This window comes from Anabas testudineus, chromosome 12 (genome assembly GCF_900324465.2).
Source record: "Anabas testudineus chromosome 12, fAnaTes1.2, whole genome shotgun sequence".
Classification (NCBI taxonomy): Eukaryota; Metazoa; Chordata; class Actinopteri; order Anabantiformes; family Anabantidae; genus Anabas; species Anabas testudineus.
Window position 1 is genome coordinate 16712867 of NC_046621.1, and position 23769 is coordinate 16736635.

A 23769-nucleotide genomic window follows, 5' to 3' on the forward strand; every position below is an offset into this window, starting at 1 on the left:
GAGGCTGCGCTGTGACCGGGACGCCGGTCGAAGAGGAGGCACATTGCGGAAGAGGACACCTCGCTTACACACTTTTATCTATCTTGTGGAATTTGTGCATCTGTCCAACGACTAGTTTGACAGTTTTGTGTAGTAAGAAAGTCAGAATGTAGTGACAGCTCATGGGACTATAATGAGTTGTTACGTGTTACTGAGCACGCTGACTTGATGCACTAACTAGATGCACTACAGTCAAACTGTTGTGTTAAACGTGTTTACTGATGGGCTCTGTGAGATACTTGTTGTGCAGCAGGGGGTTGTTTCACCTTAGTAAATCATCATGTATGAACACACTCGTTTCCAGACCTGGCAGCCGGACGAGGCGGTTCAGTGTCTCCAGCAGATGTACCACCGTCATGCCCGCCTGGGTTATTGACACTTATGGAAACAATGATGTTTTACGCTTCACTAAAAACGCCAGTTTCCCCGTCATCAACTATCCCAATGAGGTGATTGTCAAAGTGTTTGCAGCAGGACTGAATCCACTTGATGTGAGCATGAGAGGTGAGTAACGAGCTGAGTTTGAACACTGGCATCAACCTGCAGGAGGAGTTTCTAGTGTCTGTAACAGCAACACGTTGAAGCCTTAAATCCTCCTGTAGCATGATGCATCATTAATTATAATATGTTGCAATAACAACAACAACAAAATATTAATTTCAAAAGGAAAGAGTAATGTAGATACTTTTTCATTTTCACCGTTATATGTATTTATTTATTTAAAATAAGATGCATGTGCATTATAGGAAGTGACAGATTTATCACTTTTTCCATGTCACATCCTATTATGTTTTGTTAAGCTCATTTTTAACCTGCTTTTATTTTGTCTGTTTGTATGTGGCAGCAATGACTTTTAAGAATAAAAAAAAAAAGGAAGTTTAAAATATTTGGTTTATGTTATTGCTGCTACATGAGGAGATCGCACACAGCGCTTTGGAGTTAAAAGATTGAAAAGTGAGAAATTCACCTCTTGACCTGAAAGAAACTACAGCTCTAGTTCACTGTACTAATATTCTATCAGAGGAACTAAACAAACATCTGCTGTATCTAAATAAAAAAAACAAAAACCCACCGGTTTTTATTAGTATGGATTACGTCATCCACCCACTTAGACTGATGTTTTTTTCGTCTTTGGTATAAAAACATTTTCTTTCTATATGTTTATTTTTAATCATTCATACAGCCCACCATCGTCTCCCACGCAGCCACTGCTATATGTTACACCCCACTGCACAACACACAGACTGTATTCATTATTATTATTATTATTACTTATGATAGGGGTAATAGCAGTGGTCTTTTTGAGGTCGCTTAGTGGAAATGTCTCAGTAGCTGGATTATACTTTGAGTTTCAGTTTGTTGTCTATCATGAATCTGCCATCAGTCTTTTATAAAACCCAGCTTGATGATTGTTTGTCAGAGACACTTTATACCACTTATAAATACTTAAATATTCCTTTTAAAAACATCTTATAATTGCACCTGCTCCCTTTTCCACATTGATAATGTATATATAAATTTTGAAAATCATTTTTAAAACTCTAACAAGATGTCTCCTACTTCACTGAAGACTTGTTCATTTACAGTGAATGTTCCTTAAGGGTTTGACATTCGTGACTGTTGTTGGACCATGATTGACTCCAAACCTTCTCCCCGTTTAGATAAAGAATATAGTGTCAAACTTATCACTGATCTACAGTCGTCCATCATCCAGCACTGTGAAGTAGAAACCTCCAAATAAAGAACAAAAACACATTTTTGAATGATTTTAAATCAGACACTGTTCTAATCTCTTTGATTCAGTGGCAGCTCTTATTATTTGATTTATACTCATCAGGCATAAAAATACATTTCATATTCAAAATGCAATTCTCATTGCCACAGGGTTAATAGCTGCTTTCTTAATTGATTTCCTTGATAATCATAATAGAAAACAGTCCCTGTAACTTCAAAAAGCAATTAGAAAGAATGATGATTGTTCTTTTTAGTAAAGTTGAAATTGTCGATTGGCTGTAATCAGAATCTCTCTCCTGGTCAGGTGGACATGGTGCAGCTACACTGTCTATGAAGAGAGATCCTCTGAATATCAAGCAGACAGGCAGCGAGTTCCCTCTCGTCCTGGGAAGGGACGTGTCAGGGGTCATCATGGAGTGCGGCCTGGATGTGAAGTACTTTAGAGAAAGAGACGAGGTAAACTAAGCAAACCATTCAGGAACTCAGTGCGCACTATATTTTTTAACCCTGCAGGAAGCCCCCAGTTATGGAAACAGAGTAATGCTGCACACAGTGAGTCATGTCTGAGTGGTAACTATGTAGTCAGGGGGCTGTAAATAAAAACAGCAACAGTGTGTGAAAACCCCTTCGATAAGACAGATTAGACAAGCAGCTTTGAGATGAGGTAGAAAAGGCGCTTAAAGCTGCAAGATGCTGTGGAGCTGTTTTGCTAAACTAGTTTTAGTCTTTAGTCTTTTAAAGCTGACACAGACAGTAAGTAACCCTCTACTTTTATTTAGTTTAGCAAGTGTTTAAATAAATAACAATAAAGATACAGTAAGAAAATGATTGACAATTTCAGAGGTAAGATTAGGTTTTAGGGTGAGGCAGTTAGTTGTGATAGGGTAAGGCAGTGATAAATTAGCTCACACAAACAATATCAGAAACCTTACTCACAATCCACACAGACTTATATATATATATATATATATATATAAGTTATATACTCTCTAACCATATTAGATATGACTGCAAATGTACAAAAACCTTATGTGATACATAACAATTAGATCACACATCACAGAACTTCAATGCAACCTTGCATACATCCTGCAAACACATCAGGTTTCAGTCATGATAAGGGTTAAAGGCTATTGATTCCCACAGTGGGTGAAGTAGGGAAGTGGCAAAAAAAAAAAAAAAAAAAAGGTAGTTAACCTAGCCATGCAAGAAACTAACTAACTACAGAAAACAGTGACACAACCAGCTCCGCAGTCCCTGCACAACACAAACAATTATTATAAAACCAACTCTTTTAAACTCAAACATAAAAAAACACAACTTTAATATTAATTTAAAACCACAATACGATTGTGCACCAACATTAAATCTACCTTTTGCATTGATATCCCCCATGCACGGTAGTTTCACATCCCCTAATGAGTGCCGCTTGAAAAGTGCTGTGGCCACACTGCATCATCCCTGAGTGAGACTTACTTCCTTTCTGGCCTCGTACATGAAAACAGCAGGTACCACTCAAGTTACCCGAGCCCTCTTTATCCACTCCACTACTACTCAAGGGCAAAAAACCCACCAGGGCCCACTGGTTACATGTACCCTGGTGCTACTTTTGAGATTTGAGGAATGATGCTGACCATTTAGAGTTGTTTTTGATTAATGTGTGTTGCTGTGTGTCCCCCCCCCCCCCCCCCTCCAGGTGTGGGCAGCCATCCCACCGTGGAAGCAGGGCAGCTTGGCTGAGTTCGTGGTGCTGAGTGGCAACGAGGTATTGTTCAGCTGATGACTCGGCTGACTGCTGCTTTGAGCTGACGTTAGTGTAGTGTTGCACATCAGTGAATCATTTTATCAGCATCACTTCTGTGAAGTCACTTCCTTCAGTAAACACACGTTCCATTTTAGCATCAGTATATGGTTTCCTAGTACAGGGTACTACTGAGGCCTTCAAATGAAAACTAAATCAAGCTAAAGCTGACATTCAGGAGCCTTTTCATAGTGAATGCTGCTCTCATGCTGCTTTTGTTGTGAATGTGTGTTCTGCTCAGGTATCTCACAAACCAAAGTCACTGAGCCACACAGAGGCAGCTGCCATTCCCTTCGTGGCAATGACTGCCTGGTCAGCTCTGGTCAATACTGGTGGGCTGAGTAAGGACAACTGTGCCAAGAAACGGTGAGGGAACGCAGACCAACAGTCACACTGCTAGACACACACACACACACACACACACACACACATCCTTTGCACATCCTTTGCACATCCCACTTCTAAGCTTGACCCCTGTTTCTCTCATACACTGCGGTGAAATTGACGCCAAGAGCCTGGAGTGCATTTGACATAAGTCCCAACAAGAGAGGGGAATAAAAACACATTCATTGAACATGATGTCTGCTTTTCTTCTTCTCTACAGGATTTTGATCCTTGGAGGTTCTGGGGGAGTGGGAACATTCTCTATACAGGTATGAATGAAAAGGGCACAGTAGCTATGTTATGTCACCTTTGTTGTCGAAATGGGGCAGTTATTGTTGCTCCTGTGTATACTCAGTTACGGAAGTGTAAACAAACGCAGGAGCACAGATCAGGAGATGAACAGTGGAGTCATCAAAAGTCTGTTGACTTGTCTGTGCCACGCTTGGTGCTTGGTGACCTTAATAAATCAGCTCGTATTACACATATGTAACATTTGATCCTAATAATTACACATTTCCTGGGCTCCTCAACCACTTAATAATAACCCATAAATAGGTTCAGTGAAATGAAAAGATACATAGAATTGACCCTGCGCAGTGTGGATCCACGTTACACATGATATTTGGGGGTAGAACTGATGCTCTCATGTGCGTCCAGATGTTAAAGGCGTGGGGAGCCCACGTGACCGTTACCTGCTCCCAGAATGCCGAGCAGTTTCTAAGGGGACTGGGGGCAGACCATGTGGTGGACTACACTGCTGGACCTGTTGAGGAGCCGCTCAGTGCGCTGGAGAAGTGAGAGGAACACATCTACAGTCGTTTGTCACATGTCCACATGTCCTCATCTATCCTGCATATTCTGCCTCTCATCTGCTTTTCCCTTTAAATCTTCATCAGCCAACACTTATTTGTCCCCTCTCCATCTCAAGGTTTGACCTGATCCTTGACAACGTTGGGGGGGACACTGAGCGCTGGGCACTGAACCTCCTCAAACCTTGGAGCGGCGCCAAGTATGTCACCCTGGTAACACCTTTCCTCCAGAACACTGACAGGCTGGGTATTGCTGATGGTATGATGCAGACTGCTGCCACGGTGGCCACCAAGGCCCTCAAGGTAATCATGGCAGAATAACACAGATGGCAACACCTTGATCAGGTTTAGGGTTGGGTTCAGTTCTCTCTACTCTAACATGCCATGAATAAATAATAAATATAACAGTTCTTTAGTGGAAATGCACTGTTTGGTTTCAGGGGGTTTGGTTCTGTGGTCTTCAAGTGGAACTGGTTTGTGGTAGAAATCATTATGTCCTCTAAGAACAGGTAATCAGCTAGAGGCTCCGTACAATTCTTCATAAAAGCAAACATTGCAACATCAGTTCAGCTGGGCTCCCTTCAGACCGACAGGAGCACCTAAAGCTCAGCACCCTTCATCTGAAAGGAGCCGCTGCACCGACACAGCAGGGAGTTCAGACAAAGACATGTTGCCACATCACGACACACCATCTCTAGCACAACACCTGCAGTGGAAGTACACTGTGTGCGTATCGCTCACATCATCAAACAATGAAACACACGAGCTCGCCATTAGAAATAGTCTGATGCAACAGCAGACTCTGTTCTTCTCTTCGTCTTGTGGGAAGAGTTTCCACACCTTTTTGAAACCTGGCTGCAAGATTTCCTCGCACGACAGCAGAAGTAGACGTCTAGTTAGTTCTCCATGGAAGTGTCTGTATGCACAGGTCACTGATGTTAAAACAAACAATGGACACACTACATAATTGATGTTCATTATCTCATTAGGCCTAAATGACCTAGACCGACCCCTGGAAAGACCAAGCACCCGACACCAACTGTCAATGTACTTGGTTCACAACGGTTACAGATATGTATAATAAGTTCCTTTTTGTTGCTGGGTACTGACTATTCCCACAAATGTTTCTCAAACACACTCTGTTATTTTAATAGGAACTACTTTTAGCCGTGGATTAATGCAAACTCATCGCACTGAATTTGATACTTAGATCAAAACTACAATGTGTGTGTTCATGATAATGAGGGAATGAGTCACCCATGGCACAACAGTGTGTTTGATGTGTGTTTTGAGTGGTGCTAGTGACAAAAGCACAGTGGATAGTGTGTGAAACGTCTTGAACACCTTTGCACTGCCGCCGTTGAGTTCAGTTGAAACTGAAGAACAAGCATGGCGGATGCCGGAGCCGGGACAACCCCAGGCCAACTTTCACTCTTACTTTTTTTTCACAGAAATCAAAACCACACAGGGCATTAACCAGAGTATGCACACAGGTGATGGGTGTTTATTGCTTTTCGTGCTGTACAGTTCCACCTAAAAATGAACCAGCAGTGCATGTAATTGTTTCCTCTACTTCTAGTAAAGAGTAACCAGATAGTGTGATGCTGTAATGGCTCCTTGGAAATGTTGAATCTACAGTAACCTATTTCTTTTTCCAATGTGGCCCACACACTGCACTGGAACTCCCTCAGTAGGACTGTGAAGATGTTTTGGTTTCTTGTTCCTCTGACGTTTTATTATACAGTAAGACCAACATATCAGTGTTCCCTCCCAAGAAGGATCTAATTCTCACTGCGCCCACAGTGTTGATGACTGGATTTTTCTGACAATTTTCTGTTGTCTACTTCCTCAAGTGACTGTACCAGGAAGCAAAAAACAAAAAACCAAAAAACAACAAAAAAAAACACATGCTCTAGACCTCCAGGCTGCACACATCCTTGTTCTTTGTTCACTCGCGCATACAAACTTAGTAAAAGGAAAAGTAGAGCGTCGGCAGCTGGCGTGGCTATCACAGTGCTCTGAAGTCAATCGTTAGTAACAGAAGCACTGTTCATCAGCACACACACTGACGCTGAGAGCACCTGTGAGCTGCAGTGAATCCTACCCAGCTGTTATTGGCTCATGGAAAATGCACCGTCTCCTCCCAGTTACCTAACACACACGGTGCTCTGTGTGTGTGTGTCAGCCTTTGCTTAATAAGATCATCTGATGTGTTGAGAACTGAGTCACCAAACTCATTAATGCCAGTTACACATTATCAAAACACAACTAACATTAGCTACTGGTTAAACTAAATGAGGAACTGAGTGACCATACATCTAAGTGTATATGATATTTTAATTTGCAGATAAACCAATGTGTGATTGATGTGTGACTTTCGAAGTTGTACTCGTGCTTGAATTTGATGCCTTCTCTCTGTCCGTCTCTTTGCAGCACCTTGTTAAAGGAGTTCACTACCGCTGGGGATTATTTGCACCTAGTGGTCCTGCTTTGGATGAAGTTAGAGAAATGGTAGACGCAGGGCAGGTACAGGACCACATTTAATCCCTAACTACCCTGTGATGAGGAACTTCTTTTTCCTTGCTGTGTCTTAAATAGCTGCATGTGACTGCAGCTGTTCAGCTGTTAATCTCTTCAGCTATCTGTTGTCTCTAACTGATATGAATTTACTTCTGCTTTTCTCGGTATAGATCATGACAGATAACAGAGTAGGTTTGTGTTGCCTCTGCTCAGCCCCGCTCTGTGTCCTCTCTGTCAGATACGGCCTGTGGTGGAGGAGACTTTCAGCTTTTCCCAGGTCCCGCAGGCCTTTGAGAAGATGGAGAAGGGGCATGCTCGAGGAAAGACTGTGGTCCAGATCAGCAAAGGGGGACAAGACTGATAGCACTAAAAAATAAATTAATTAATAAAAATCAACTAAAGGGCAAGGTCTTTGCTTTTTGGTATCTCCAGCTGTAGCTCTACTGTGTTTAGCTGTTTGTTTGTTGGTTTGTTGGTTTTTGATGGTACAGTAGAAGCATAAAAAGCCAAAACATTTTAAAATAAAATAAATAAAATCATAAAATGAATAAAAATCAGACTCTGCTTTAGATTTTTGATTCAACAGAACATTCAAAGGAAATTGGTCTTTAAAACCACTATAGATTGAGGTTTCCTGTCACTATAGATCATAGTGACAGGAAGCAAACTGTATCCTGTAGTTATCATGGCGTCTTAAGAGCATGTTGATTTTGACTGTTACCATGGTTGCTATTGTTAGGAAGAATACCCTGAATAGTGGAAAAATGGTATGTGTTCACAAAAAGAAAATGATCACCGTGCCCTCAGTGAGTCATGGAGGAGGCTCAGTTACACTATGTTGTTGTTTAGCTGCATCAGGGTCACGGAGCTGGTGACTCCTCCCAACAGGACAGTAACCACAACATGCATCAGAAAGCACCAAGGCTGGAGTATAAGAGCCTGATATGAGTCCTGATATGAGTCCAGGGTGTACTGCTAAATATTTCTGGCCATGCTGTTTTTAAGTATAGCAGTATAACTGACGAGTGACAGTCGCTCATTGTCGCCACAGGTAAATTCACAGTTCACGATGTAATTATTAACACTACTGTATACTGCACTATACAAAACGTGTTAAATATTAAACACAGTAGTGGAGGAAGTATTTGGATACTTTAGATAAAAGTAAAATTCAAGTATGTAAATGTTTGAATAGAAGATCAGTATTAACATTCAAAGTGAAGTGTTAATATAAACAGATCCATCTTACCAATGTTGATATGCACTGTGTGTGGCTTAATTATAACTCAGCTTTCTATATTTTCTATTATTAATTTGAATCTACAAAGTAACTAGTCACTAAAATTCAGAGGGTAAAAATATGATAGAATATAAAATAGCATTAAATGGAAGTAGCGACATTTTTTTTACCTAAGCGCAAGACCTGTGTAATTAAAATGAGGAAATGCTGGGGTCTGTGGCAAAGATGGCAACTCTGAGTCACAAACCCAGTTAAAGGATATATGCTGTGGTATACTGTATCCGTTCCACTGCTTATAAAAACGCTTTTTAATGACAGTATAGCATCAAGTCCACTAATCTTCTGGGATAACGATGTGGTCAGTTAAGTAGCAGAGGGGGTTGTTAATCAGTTTCAGCTGCTTTAGTGTTAGTGAAATTAACAACAGGTGAACTAGAACTAGCAACAATAAGACGACCCCCAAAACAGGAATGATTTTACAAGTAGAGGACACTGACATTCTTTCCCTGCTCATCTTCTCTGACTGTTTTTACACTAGTTCTGCATTTGGCTAGGGTCAGTGTCACTACTGGCAGCATGAGGTGATAGGCTGTTACTCTAGGAGAGCTGGACAGGGCCGTAGAAGGTCCTTAACCCATCAGCAGGACCAGTATCTGCTCCTTTGTGCAAGGAGGAACAGGATGAGCACTGTCAATGAGCTCCAGTGTAAATGTCTGTGAATAAACAATCAGAAACAGACTTCTTGAGGGTGTCCTGAGGTCAGCATGTCCTCTGGAGGGCCCTGTGCTCACCTGAGCACGTGACAGACGTGAAAGTGCCTGGAGAAGTGGTGAGGAACGTTATACACAGTTCAGGTTATATGATACGATGTGTGAATGTGGCTGCTGCTTCTACTTGGTATCACAATTTTAGAACAGGTCAGACATGGTGCAGATTGTCCTTGATTATGAATGTTAATACAGTTAATACAATCGAAATGACATTTAGCAATTTGCAGTATATAGGTTGGAAATAAGAACGATCAGTTGCCAAAATGATACATTCTAATACAATTGCTCTACATATAATCTTCGTGAACTTTATTATGTTGTTAATAAGCTGCTAAATCATGTTGATTTTTAAGGCTACTGTTTTTAATTGTACACATATTTTCTTTCTTTACATTACAGTATGCTCAGTAATTGTGTTATTTTGTGTGAATAACCACATTTCAATGTACTGTGTGTCATGTGGTACATGTAACATGCTGGGGTGACAGCAATTCCATCCTGAATCTAGGGATGGGAGAAGTGTCCAGGAGTGTAACAGGAATATTAGGTCTTTAAAACCTCAACAGAAACACTTTAATGTTTTTTAAAAAGATGCAGAAAAGATCATCACATCTTGACTTTCATCTAGAACAGCTTTCTCTTGTACATTCACATATTTACAGTCAACAGTGGGCAGCATCATTACCGCAGTTTGAAATTTAAACTATAAACGTGATGCTTATGTACAGCTGAAAGCTGTGAAGTTCAGTTTGTGTAAAAACCTATAAAGACATTAAAGGAGATAAAAAACTATTAGGTCTCCACTTAACACTTACAAAAAAGGAAGACACCACCTAAAGCCATCTTTGGAGTGTACGTCAGAGTGAAGTATACTGTACATTCATTGTCTGCAGTAAGATCAGAGAGCATTCGCTGGAACCATTCAGCAGAGACGTACCATAAAGTGAAGAAGCATGCAGCATTGAAACAGGGCTGAGTTCTTGCTACATGCAGCCGAAACACAGGAAGGGCATAAAAGTCTTTGGTATACAGTGTTTGAGGTGAGTATTTGACATCACTCATTCATTTCACCAACTCCTACTGGTTTTTATGATAATATCCATACAGCCAGTGGTTACCAGCATTTCCTCAACAACAGTAAACAAGAAACTGAGAAGTGCAGTGTTGGCCTTAAATCCTCCCCTACACACGCCAATCTCTGTGGTGTGGGCTCTGTGGTGCAGCTGCATCACAGGGCTGAGCATTCTGACAGAGCTGCTGCAGAGGTCCCCAGCAGAGCTTCTGTGGAGAGTCCAAGCTCATCACATCACAGGACCTCCAAGGTCCACCTCTGGCTCAGTTTTCCCTCATCAAACGTGTTGAGGATCACCTGGTTCTTGTCAAACTGATGACCACCTGAGACACAGAGATCATATGTTTCTATGTGATAAAACGTGTTTAACTATTTTTCACCCACTGATGTTGTCATGAATTACAGAACCCACTGCACCACCTTAATGCACCAGGAGATGGCGCAGCCGAATTAGGACTGGAGCTGTACCTCACAGTAGTACAGTAATTTAATCCTCTATACTTAGTCACTCAAAAATAACTCGGCTATGATTTGTGGGCAACTTAAGACAAAGCTTCCTGACCTTTGACCTCCAGGACTAGATCAGGCTTGAGAAGGCAGCGCACCAGCCCGTCAGGGCTGATATTCCACAGCTGGGTGTCTTTGCCTTGCTCTGGGGAAACACAAAGCCGACAGCCGGCCATCAGAACGCTGCCTGAGGTCTCCAGAAAACAGTCCTCCACCAGCTGGAGACAGGCAGGACAGAGAAGGAGGATAAATTGTGATTAGTGTGTAAAATACAAACTGTAAACCACAAAGTTGTGGGGACAAGTTATCGATTACATAAGAATGAACCTAAACTATTTATTACACAAATGCATCTTGCAGTTCCTTTTCCTATGGATTAGGACAGTGGTGTCTTTTTGCTGACAGCGTTTTCTTAGGGCAGAGCAGAGATCTGTGCTACAGTGCAGGAAGATCATACCTGTTTCCTCTTATGAACTATGCTCTTTCCTGTTTTGTATATTGTATATGACCACACCCTTCTTTTCAAGTACAAAGTTATGTAAAACAGCAGCGTCAAACGGTGAAGTGAAGTCATTACAGTCTTCTTTACTGCAGACAAATTGTAGCTGCTCTGTATGCAAGTGATCATACCTTTTATACACAAGTGTACACTTTAGAACTTGTGGGTGGTGAGGCAGAAAGATCCCACTACAAAGACTTGACTTTGACTTCAGTACCTGTGGGCTGGGTGATCCTATAAACACCATTGTCTGTTTGTGTGTGGAAACTAGGGGAAGGTTCTCTTCCTTGTTGATGCTTTTGGAACGCCCACACCATATTCATGAGCAGTGTCCTTTAAAGTAACTCTGACCCGTGTTTTACAGCAGCTGTTGTGTATTGTGCTAGTGTGCTCCAGTACCTTGCAGGTAACCTGTCCGTCTCGATAGAGCCACACCTGCTCCACTCCACCTGTCTCCTCCACGGCCTGGATCCTCATCAGCTTGACGTCATCGAGAGCTCCTGTCAGGGACATCACGCATCCTGTCTCCCTGCTCCGCAGACGGAAGTACATCTGTTTCTGTGGGTGGGATACATGGTCAAATTTAATTCAGATTTACCATATTGAACTTCTTTACAATTAGACATGTGCTCCCATTTCAATCTGACAATAGACAGTAATGTCTGATTGGCTCATAGCTATCCTTCTATACCTGGTGTAGTGGGCGCAGGGATCCTATTCTCTGCCAGCCGCTTAACTTGCACAAATCACCTATTTCACTTGGCTGAAGAAGCAACTGTCGACCACGGTAGTTACTGCCTTCATACAACACCCACCTGGAGAGAAGACAGTCGGCCGTGTGTCAGTTTAGCTTTGTTGATTTGATTTGTATCTAAAAAACACTGTTTACAATGCAAACATCATATACAATATATACATTTGCTTTAGTGTAGTGTACCAGTTCTTTGCATGAGAAAAGTTAACTGGTAAAGCAGCTATGCAATGTAATTATGTTGAATGTGCTTTAAAGATACCTAAAATATAAAAGTGGAAATATGAAACAGTGACATACATTCCTCCTTCCACCACCAGGGAGCGTATGTGTGTATCCATGCCTGCTTGCTGAAGGTTTACAGCTCCACTGTTCAATATCACCCTGCGACCTCTGCACCCAACCTTACTAAACAAGACGATGGAGGGCAGAGAGAACTCCTGAAGGGGGGGAAGACAGAGTATTATTTGACAAGCAAAGGACGTAAATGTACTTTTCCACACGTGCTCTGTACTCACATGTCCAGTGGTCTGTATGGAGCGGATGGTAGAATCTGAGGACAGGAAGCCCATGGCCTCTGTGTTGGGGTAATCTCCCTCCTCCAGCACATACATGTTGTCTGTAAAACGGGCCCCCTCATATGCCACCCAGCTATCACACAAAGACAGACACACTGTTGTCAATAAAACACGAAAAAAAAAAATATATATAAAGATTGTATTGAGTAAAACTTTGGCAGTAATTACAAATGGTTCTGTACCTTTGTCCTATGCCTCACCCATGTTTTATCACTGAAGTCCACTATACATAGAGGTCTTTGGACCTCATGCCTTGGTTTTTGTGCTGACATGCTGTGTGAATTGTGGGAACTTACATACAGTGTGCGAGTCATTAGGGGTTGTTGATGGGCAAAAATGAGCAATTTTATCTATTTAAAATTACCTGGATAGGCCTGGATAGTTTAAGAAGCTACTGTAATAAAGTATTGCCTGTACACAGTCTTTATTACCAGCCATGAGTAATCTCTTCACACACAATGTCACAGACAGTCCCAGTCATTGGTGTCAAACCAGTTGGGCCTACCTGCCAGCCAGCACCTTACAGGACCTGGGCATGAAGTCTTCATCTAGAGCTGCAGTACTGTCCTCCAAAGCCACTAGAGTCCCTTGGAAGTTTGGTTCAGAGTACAGCTGCACCTGAAACACACATGCATGCAGACACACTTAAAGAGTCAGCGCAAACACAACCTGGCTGGTTGAAGAAACCTGTTTTATATAAAATAACAAATGGGAGGATGATACCTTAAATTTTGTAGTTCCCATCAGCAAATCCTATAGGACAGAGGAAGAAAGATTAGGGAACGTCTGCAATAATAGCTTCTTACAAAAAACACTAAAATTATGTTTATCCCAAATTAAGACTGCATCTATATATTATTTTCAGTTATGATCAATGTACAGATGATTTTCACCAAGAAATGCTAAAATGATAAACCATCAGAGTAAGTGAGACAAAGAAAAGCTGATAATTCCAACATCTGAGAACTTGGAACCATCACCGCTGATAAATTATTCAGTAAATCTTTACAAACAATGTCATACATGGAAAACTGGCTGTATGGATGAGATCTTGAAGTTCTGGGCTCCCCAGTCCTCTGGACTTGCATACAGGCCTTTCTCCAGCACATAGAGCTCTCCACTGAATCCAGGCTGTTCAAATGCCACCCATCTGCCGGAGAAGCAACGCCACATCATCATGGTAACAGTAACTCATCAGAACTCATGTATTTAATTGACAAATACAGAAGATCCAGGCAATTCATGACCAGGATGTACTGATTATAACACTGACTTGAGCTGTAGCTCTCTTTGGAAAAATACTGCATTTCACTGATAACAGATCAATCACTGACTTGTGGTGAAAACTTTGTTTCTAAACGAGTAGGTACTTCACTCTTCTTCAGGGTAAATCCTTGCCCTCAAGAGATACCGTAAAAGCTTCTTTCATGCTTTGTCAGAGCTAACCTATCAATGTGTATGTCTGTCTGTACAATCTCAGAACACAGTATTGTGTCTGTAAAATGACAAGCACACGCCCAAACACCAAACGGGTGTGCACAGCACCAAGTCAAAATGTTTCATTCCTTCCTAATGAATCTCACCTCATAATTATCTTTTTTTTTTTTAATTAACGTATAAACAGTTCCACTTACACTCCACCCATCACGTTGATAGACTGGGTTTTGATACCATGGTGGACGTCCTCCATGTTGACAACAGGACCCAGCAAGTCCATGTTGAGCCCCCGTTCATCAAGGTTAAGCTCGGTAAACAGTTTAACATGTGGAGACACGAAATCCTAGGGAGGATAATAACAGAGCAAAAATGATTAGAAAGTGAAAACGCCATTCTGTAATTTACAGTGCCTCGCAGTGTAGGAGGGAGCTCTGGCAGGAGCCGTTTAAATGATCACTGAGGTCTGTCAAAAGCCAAGTCTGGAAATAAAATCAAATAAGAAGCTTGCAGTTTCATATCATACTTACTGCACACACAGGCTGAAGTGACAGGAGCCCATCCTCAGACCCCCCCCAATCACTGTAGTGAGGATACTCCCCCTCTTCCAGGATGTACTGTGCCCCCTCAAAGTCTGCCTCTTGATAGCCCACCCAACTTCAAGGACAAAATAAAGAAACATTGCTCAAATGTCAACATTTCTTCATCTGTAGCAGCAGAAAAAAAGATTTCAGATACTCACAGACCACCAAGTATCTTTATAGACCCCACTGTAGGCAGTTTGTCTGTTTCCTCCTCTTCCTGTTTTTGCAAGTTGTACACATCACTGTCTACCTCTATGTATGCGCCGTCAAAGTTGGGCTTCTCAAACACTAAGGCCTGGGTAGCAAAAGGACAGGAAGGAGTTAAAGATGAGTGTCAGCTACAGACAGAGGTCTTACACAGCACCAAGAAACGTGAATGACTGGGTTTTCTGCCTTACTGGTCATAAATTGTGATCAGTTCATCATCGAAGTGCAAACACAATGTGTTTAAGCTAATAACACAAACAACTTTAATTGTTCGTGACTTCATTGAACACACCCCTTAAACATTCAAAGTGCTGGTAGAAGAAGTAAATGAATCACTGGCTTAAATAACTTTTGAAATCTCCCTTGGCAGCAGAAAATTCAAACAAGCCCTTCCAGGTCAGACCTGAACCACATTCAGGGAGGAATATGGTGCTCTGAATTTTTAGTGGGTGTTTAACGATACTAGTGACTTAGATGACAATCAGATCACATTTTGTTGTTAATGCAGAAAACCAGGTCATTTAAAGGGATTTTTCACAATATATGTGTTTAAATAAGTTGGGGCCCCTGTATGAGTTTTGGCTCATTCCTGTCCCAAGGCAGAATGCCATTCATTCCACAGATCACAGTGGAAAATAGAATATCTCTTAACGTAATGTATCTCCCACCTGTCTCACTAGGCAGACTAGAGCTGTGTTATCTCACACATGAATGAATAAGCTGCAATGTTTCCTAATCCCATTTGAATTTGAGCCAAACCATCAACAATACAAACTTGATAAGGCTCCACTTTTGTGGTTTATAGTACACATTGAATTGCCATAACGATCTTTCCTTTCTCAACCATATTTTATCAAAGGGCTAGTTACTACACATGTTACATAGGAGACTTTTTTGACTAGTTTCTATAAACTTGATGTATTGATGTTGCAATGCAATTTAGAACAGACCTTGACTTCATTAGGATGCTCCACCCGTATTGCACCCTGAAATTAAGAAAAACAAATTTTTCAGGCAAAGGCAACTGACAAAATGACACGTTTAGTGCAAACACACATCGACATTTTATGTACTGTACCATGCGGAGGGGTCTGAGGGACCCAATATAGGGCTCAGGGAAACCCCAGGTCTCTGGACAGACATACTCCCCGACCTCCAGCACTCCTATCAAACCTCCAAAGCCTGGATCACTGTACACGAGCCAGCTAAAGACAGACATTAGAAGCATAGGAGAGAGGGTGAGAAAAGGAAGAGAAAGATGAGTGGGATTTTGACCTTAACACACTTTGTACACCATAATTCAAGGTTGCAGCATGTGAGAAGTGATAATGAGAGAAATGCAGTCCTTTCACTCTCTACACTACGAGCCGGTTGAAAAATGTGTGAAAAATTGCTACCCATCAGTAATCAGCTGCACTTAAAACTATGAAACCACAAGTGTTGGCCTGCAGCTTGCATTCCTTCACAGACAAAAAGCAGATGTTTCACACAGACTATTTCCCATACTCCAGAAAGTTTGCATCTTTGTTAGCTTTAAAACTGCTAGTTAGCTGCAGGGTAGTCAATATTCAGTTGAATGTTTCTATATTGCAAAATTCCCAGTTAACAACATGTACTACCTGTTATTTTACATCCGTGGTATAATAAGTACACAGGTGAACTTACACTCCAGAATGGACCTTAATGGAGCCAGTGGTCTGTGGAATACCATAGGAACCAATCTCTTCAGTTTCGTCACAGTAAGACGACATCCTCCCCAGGCCATTCACCTCTGCAAACAGGTCAATCCGGGGTATGCTATAGTCCTACAACACAAAATAAAGTTTTGAATTGAAAAGTGAAAGGTTGAAAAGTAGTCTTTATGCCAGCTGCTCAAAAATGTTTAAAGCCAATAAATTTGTGTACTGAAACATAAGCAATAAATTTGTTGTAACACATTGCAAATTTATTGTAAATATGTTCTAATAGTGCACCAGTCACTACTTTTATGATAGCAAAAAATACTGAGGATTAATACCCAGCCCCATCTACAAATCCTTCAGAGATCAACATCAGAGGGCAAATAGTTAAAATAACATACTGATACAGTGATACAGACTGACAAGTGAACAGAGCAACTTACTCTAACTGCCAATCTGAGTGAACCTATGACCATTGGCTGTACTGGAACAGGCTGTCCCATCTCATCCAGTGTTGTTGGAGTCCCCTCCTCTGCCCACATATTCACTATGTGCTCTGTAGGACCTTCGTCAAGGGCAATTACATGCCCCTGAAAACCAGGTTTTTCATAGAGAAGCCAACTAAAGAGAGATAGAATTAAATCAAAAATCGAAAACATTTCTCATCCATCATAGTGTGTGATGAGTTAAAGGGGAAGGGGTAGTAGGAGAGCTACATCACACCCATGTATGACACCCTAGAAAGATACATGCTTATGGGAAGAAGGAGAAAACAAACAGAGGAGCCCTACTGTATATAAATAGAACAGACACACTAACAGGGAAATGTGCAAAGTTCAGTCACACCACTTGCATAGGTCCTTAGTTGAGAACATTTATCAGTTACACCCATAAATGAAAACAGGGAAAACGAACATGTATTTGTACATACTGACTTTAACTGGTATGATGACACTTACCATCCTCTGACGGCTCTAACAGAGATAACAGGGGACAACTTCATCGAGGTGGCATCTTCTACGTCACAGTAAAGCTCAAACGTTTGCCCTCCAAAGTGAGCATGCTCATAAATAACAATCTGGATTTATAAAAACAAAAATTATATTACAACATTGTATTTTAATGATGCACATGCTATCAAAAAAGCATGTAAGGAAAATGAAAAAATACCTTTCCAGGCCTTTTGTGGAACCCTCTGGCTACACGTATCTGTGTGGAAATGTAACATTTCAATTATAAACTTTGAAAATGAGTTCAGTTCAGCTAACTTGTGTTTTCCATGAACATTTTGACTACTCAGAACCTTTATTGACGCATATAAGGCTACAGTAATACTTCACACACCCCAAATATACACTCAATCGAGGTGAAGTCAGCTTTGTCAAGTTTGCATTTGTGCTAGTAACAGCAATTATCTAGTTATTAATTAGCTGACAAGACACAACTATCAGCCACAGCATTAAATTCACCTTGTGTGTGTAAACTCATAGTTAACTTATTATGTGCAGTAAGTATATTTTTGTCAGATATTAATTTCTTTTACTTCTAATTAGTTAAGCTACTCTACCGCCTTTGTAGTACTACCTAGCAACTATAGCAGTACTAAGAGAAATCAAAACAATTGTCTTATTGTACCCGGAGTCCAAAATGAACACAGTGTTTATCTTACCAAACGTTTTTGCATAGTCCTGCTTTATTTGCATCTTGATGCAAACATAGTATTATCATGACATGACAGCTGAGCTTTGGTTCAGCTGAGCTTAGATTTCCTGTGCAAAATTCCACACTGAGTACATGTTCCTGCCTCATGTCCTCACTTGCAAATGTTTCATGACTGATGCAACACAAAAGAACAGGATATGAAACTAGGACACATATCATAGAAAGAAGTTAGACATATCAGTGCTTTGTATGAAAGCACAGCAGGTCTTAACCCGTTGAAGTTGTTTCTTATTATTTCTACAGGCTATTAGTAATTACTAAGATAACTACCTGAAAGCACAATTATTGGAAGTTTTCCTCTAGTTCAAATACCCACCTTTGTTTTAGTAGTACTAAATTCCTTTGGAGGCTTCTGCTGGTTGTATTTGGTGGCAAGAGGGAGTCCAGCATCCACATTAGGTGCTCCTGTTACTGAGGCCTGGTCCATAACAGCACTCCCTTCTGGATTCAGCGTAGTTTTAGTCATTTGTGCAGAGCCCAGTGAGGCCTCAGATTCCTTTGTCTTCCCCTTGAAGTATTTTTGCAAATCAGGCTGCTTTATCTCAGAGAACGAGGGTAGAGCAGGAGGAGAGGAGGGGCTAAGTGCTGACTCACTAGCTTTACCTATACCACCACCCACAAGTGGACCTTTATGTGTACTTTTTACATCCTCCTTATCTATACCGACAACAGACAGAGGTGAATCAACAGCTCCCTGCTTTCCAAGGGAGAGCTGGTCCTGTTGTTGGTTAGATGTAAGTGGGCTATTTGAGGCAGAGGTAGTTTCCTCCTTGGTCTTCCTGGAGGTCCGAGGGGAACTCAGTAAGCTGGAGAGGATGGACATCCTTTCAAGTCTTGATGTCAACTTCCCTGGTTCCTCTCCATTGTTTTGTGTCTCTCCTTTTCTTGCATCAGTCCCCTCTTTTACACCATCCTTTCCTTCCACTTCATCCAGTGATTTCATTTGGCCTTGAGGTGTGGCCAGGGCATCATCTTGCACATGTTTTCCCAGGGTCCGTCCTTCCCTGTCGGCTGCTTTTTGTTTTATGACCATAGCTGGTGAGGGATCCCTAAAACCTTTGCCATTTTTCCTCAAGCCAAACTGGAATTGCTCAGGATCAAATGTTCTCTCAAAGTGGTCCTCCTTTATGGCCGGCATGGCAAAATGGGGAGATGGAGATGGGGACTTCTTACGAATGTGCCTCTTTGGAGGTAGTGCGAAGGAAGTTCCACCTTCTTTGATGCTTCTAATGAAATCATCAAAGTCATCAGGCTCAAGAGATTCATCCTCACTGGCTGATGAATTTAGTCTCTTTTTGTGTTCCTTCTTCTGTTTTTGCTTATGTTCTACATTCAACCAGCTAGATAGAGATTCCATCTTTATACCCTGAGATGGAGTATATGGTTTTACTGCTGCAGGGAGAGATGGACTGACATTAACTGTTGGTTCTGTAGGTTTCTGTGGATCAGTGACATTTAGCATGGTCTCTTTTCTCGAAGTCTTCAATTCCTGTTTCAAACCACTATCGGTTTTTATTTTCTCCATTGTGTTTTCATCGTTCTTCTGAACATTCGTACTGATGGCTGTTTTGTCTACAATAGAACTGGGTTTATCCGTTTGTTCTCCACCAACTTTTTTGAGGGATGCCTCTTTTGAAAAAATGGGTTCTGACTCTTGCTTGACATATACATTTAATGTGTTTATCTTCTGATCCTTATTCTCATTCTTATCTTGAACACGTTCATTAACTGTGTTTTGCTGTTTATGTATCTTATCACTCTTAGTAACTACTTTTTCATTTGTGAAAACACCTGATTTATTAGGTAATTTAGATTCTTTGGTTACAGATTTTGGTTCATGTTCTTTGTTAATATGTGGGGCTTTGCAATCTTTGGCTTGACCAGTGTTTTCCTTTGGTTTTGTAACCTCTTCATGTTCCTCTCTTACAATGGAGGGCACTTCATCCTTTTTGATGCTAACTTCAAAGTCAGCATTCCTAATTGCAGACTTCATGCTTTCTGCTGTGTTCTTGTTTCCAATAGTCTCTGTTTTCTGTTTTAGAACAGTATTTGGAGATTGGATATCAGATTCTATAGAGTGTATTTTCTCTAGTTTTGTGATGTCCCCATCTTGGTCCCTAACAGGTATAGGCATCTTGACCTCTTGGTTGCCAATGTCACTATTAGCAATCACAGCTGGTGTTAAATTTAAACTCTTTACTGATGACTCCTTGGTGTCAGCATCTTCTTTGGTATATTTACCACTAGCGCTGACAGGGTTAAGGTTTTTGATGGTATCCAGTTTCTCATTTTGGCTTATTTCAGTTTTTGTTTGTACTGATTCTGATTCCTGTTGTAGGTTTGAATTTGGCTGTTTGAATTCTGTTACGTTTTTCTCTTCTTTTTCAATATCTTTAATTTGGTCTTTAACAACTGTTGATCCCTTCTGGTTGCTGACTTCTGAATTAGCAGTCTTTAAAGCTGAATCCTTCGTTTCAGTCCTTTTTCTTGTACATGCAGCACTGGTGCTTAAAGAGTTCAGTTCTTGAGCTGTACCAGGCTTTTGGTTCTCCATCGTTTTCTCTTCTTGAATTTTAGTTCCTATTTTCTCTGGTGCCTGTTCTAACTCATTATTTGGACACTCAGATTCTGCTGATTTATTTTGGCTAAGTTTTGTTTTCTCATCTTGATCTCCAGTAAGTATGGGCTTCTGAACTTGTTGGTTGCTAACGTCCCTATTAGCAAGTGCAGTTGGGGCAATGGGTGTCCCATTCAAACCTTTTACTAACAAATCCTTGCTTTGGGTCTTTTCTGTAGTAACTTTAGCACCAGTGCTTACTGAACTAAGTTCTTGGGTTGTATCTGTTTCTTCATTCAGGTTCTTCCTAGTCTTCACCGGAGCTCCTATTGTATCTGGTTTTTGCACAATCACAGACTCTACCTGTTTGCTGACATCCTTTATGTGAGTCTTTTCACTGGTACCTTCAGTACTAGTGCTTAAAGAGTTGATTATGTGAGTTGTATCTGTTTTTTGGCTCTCTGTTGTCCTCTCGTGAACTTTAGTTTTTCCTCTCTCAGGTTCCTCTTCCTGTTTCCTGTTATTTTTTGGACATGTGGATTCTGTTGATTTGTTTTTGTCTGGATTTGTTAGGCTCTCATCTTGTTCTCCAATAATTCTGGAGCATTGGTCTTGTTGTATACTCATTTCAGTGACAGCATTCACAACCACAGCTTCATTCTCCGAACTCTGTGCAGTGTTCCCCTCACCTTTACTGCTTTGTGTTAATTCTTGAGTAGTGTCCTTTTGTGAAATTTGGGTTTCTTTTGCATTCTGTAGAGCTTTATGTGTCTCAGGTTTCTGCTCCTGGTTAGCATTTGGATATTTGGACTCTGCTAATCTATTAGCATTTTCCTCTGTTTTTTTAATATCTTCAAATTGGTCTCTAGTAATGTCGTCTTTGTTGTTAACTTCAGGTTGAGACATTTTACTCGGTAACCTCTTCTCTTTTTTCTTTTCTTTACTGTTCATTTGAGTACTTGTAGCTTTAATTTCTGGAGTTTGCATTTCCTTTACCTCATCAACATGTTTGTCCTCCTCATTTGTGTTGTTGTCCATAACCTTGTCATCTTTGGTTAGAAGTTGTTCATTGTTCACTGTTAATTCCTCCATCTTCTGTTCTGCTTCTTGGGTTTCCTTACTGGCACCCTTTTCTTTCAAAAAGGGTCTCACATTTATGTTTATTATCGGCCACAGCGGCTATCGTTTCATGAAGTACATTTCTTGCTTGCTCTCCCTCTGTGCTCCTCTTTTCCAGGGCATCTGTAACTACTGTCTGGCGTCCGTTCTCTGAGTCAGGCTGAAAGCATTTCTCCTCTGGTTTTGTATCTTCTTTCTCTGCTTCATCCTCAGTGGTTGTGGGCTCTTCTTTGCAGCTACTCATTGAGGGCTTTCCACTGCTTTCCACTGTGTCGTCATTCAGCTTTTCAGTTGGTTTTGACTCTTTCTCCTGTCTTTCAAATTCTCCTCCCGGTAAAAGAGCCTCTTTGTTCAGCTGATTTTCAACATTCTTGGGCAATTTACAAACAGTCACAGTCTCTGTTTGGCTGTCCAAAGCCTCTGGTAGTTTCTTGCCAACATCCTCTTTGCTTTTTACTGAATCTATGCTTAATGTGGAGGGCAATCTATCACTGCCAAAAATTACATTTGTGGTTTGGCTCTTTTCTTTTTGCTTTTGCTCGTCTGTTTTGGTCAGGTTACATTCAGATGAAACGCCAGTGGAAGGGGCTGAAAGTACATACTTTGGATCAACTTCTTTAGAAGTGACCTTTACTGTTGTTTTCTTTGGAACTTCACTTTCCTTAACAAAGTGGGTCATTATGTCACTGTGTATAGTGTCACTCACAACAGGCGTGGCAGACATATCATTTACGTCGTCATTACCTGGTGTTGTATCCCGAGACATCACGCTTGTCTCTTTCTCCTGGAATAAGTCTGGTTTTAAGTTACTTATAATCTGGGTTTTCTCTGAAATGTCTAGAGAATTTTCTGGTGCTAAAAGTGTTTGTTGTTCCTGTGTTGAGTTATCACCTTGAATTGGAGATGAAGACTCTAATTTTGCTTCTTGTTCACCTTCATTATGTCTTCCCTGGATATCTGTCTCAGCATTCCAGTCATCAGAGACTGGTGACTGAGCTGCGATTGCTTTACCAAACTCATTGGTAGGCAATGGGACTAGTACTGGTGCAACTTCTACTTCAGCATTTGCTGTATTAATACCATCACTGCTTTGTACTGATTGGATTTTTGAAATGCCTTTAGATGTAGCACTGGATATCCTGTCCAATTCATTTTTCTCTTTTGCTTTAAACGTGATTTCATGGGTATTTGGCTGTTTGTCTTCTTCCTCTGTAGACACAGGCTTGTCCTTCACCCGACTGGCTAGAGTACTTTCAGATGCTTTGACAGCTGTCTCTGTGTTAGTGTTTTGATTTGAGTCCTGTTTAGATTTATCAGAAATATCAGTTGGGACATGTTGAGGTTTTCTAGATTTCAGTTTTTCTGAGCTTCTCTGACCCCTTGTAGGAAGTTTGCTCACAGATATCAGGGGATCAGATATATCCTTTACTGGACTTTTCTGGTGTTGTTTGGTATTTGAAGTTCTCGATGAGACAGTTGTCTCTTGCTTAGTGGGAGGTGGAGAGACGCATGAAGTGGGACTGTCACTGTCTTCGTTGCTAATGCTTCTTTTAGAGAGGTGTTTAGATGGTCTTGTTGACAGCAGGCTTCCTGTTGGAAGCAGCCCACAAAGTTTTAATACAACAACACTCACACTCGCAAAAAACAACAGGCAAAAAAGGCTTTCAAAAAGTCTTAAATAAGACAATTTGCTTTCAACACAAAACTTTGATAAAAAACAATACCACTCATGTCTGTATGGTACATATAAAGCCACTGTCAGC

The 23769-nt window shown here is 41.0% G+C and overlaps 3 protein-coding genes across 5 annotated transcripts in view; 1 reads left to right on the plus strand and 2 right to left on the minus strand.

The window, feature by feature from the left end:
- Positions 1-25: 25 nt before the first annotated feature.
- Positions 26-7789, plus strand: rtn4ip1 (reticulon 4 interacting protein 1). 2 transcript variants are annotated; one of them, XM_026355625.1, is made up of 9 exons: positions 26-543; positions 2078-2229; positions 3470-3538; positions 3816-3940; positions 4179-4227; positions 4616-4752; positions 4887-5070; positions 7201-7293; positions 7458-7789. In XM_026355625.1, exons 1-9 carry the CDS (start codon positions 261-263, stop codon positions 7662-7664), a joined length of 1299 nt encoding a protein of 432 aa, XP_026211410.1. In that variant the 5' UTR covers positions 26-260; the 3' UTR covers positions 7665-7789. The 2 variants fall into 2 exon arrangements, with proteins under 2 accessions (XP_026211410.1, XP_026211411.1); XM_026355626.1 differs by having other exon boundaries at positions 29-543; positions 7526-7789.
- A 2058-nt stretch (positions 7790-9847) lies between these two features.
- crybg1a (crystallin beta-gamma domain containing 1a) lies at positions 9848-21990 on the minus strand. Its single transcript, XM_026356584.1, has 19 exons — positions 18647-21990; positions 17779-17817; positions 17568-17686; positions 17052-17229; positions 16595-16734; positions 16008-16134; positions 15880-15915; positions 14881-15017; positions 14669-14795; positions 14339-14484; positions 13728-13854; positions 13428-13457; positions 13210-13322; positions 12645-12777; positions 12427-12566; positions 12067-12190; positions 11775-11933; positions 10932-11094; positions 9848-10692 (listed from the first exon to the last, which is right to left on the minus strand). Exons 1-19 carry the CDS (start codon positions 21977-21979, stop codon positions 10604-10606), a joined length of 5460 nt encoding a protein of 1819 aa, XP_026212369.1. The 5' UTR covers positions 21980-21990; the 3' UTR covers positions 9848-10603.
- LOC113159722 (altered inheritance of mitochondria protein 21-like) overlaps positions 21979-23769 on the minus strand; it is a 31087-nt gene continuing 29296 nt past the window's right edge. For both annotated transcript variants that reach the window (XM_026356585.1, XM_026356586.2), the window contains one exon: positions 21979-23596. In XM_026356585.1, coding sequence (XP_026212370.1) covers positions 22005-23596 — 1592 coding nt within the window. In that variant the 3' untranslated portion in view covers positions 21979-22004. The remainder of the gene's footprint in view (positions 23597-23769) is intronic.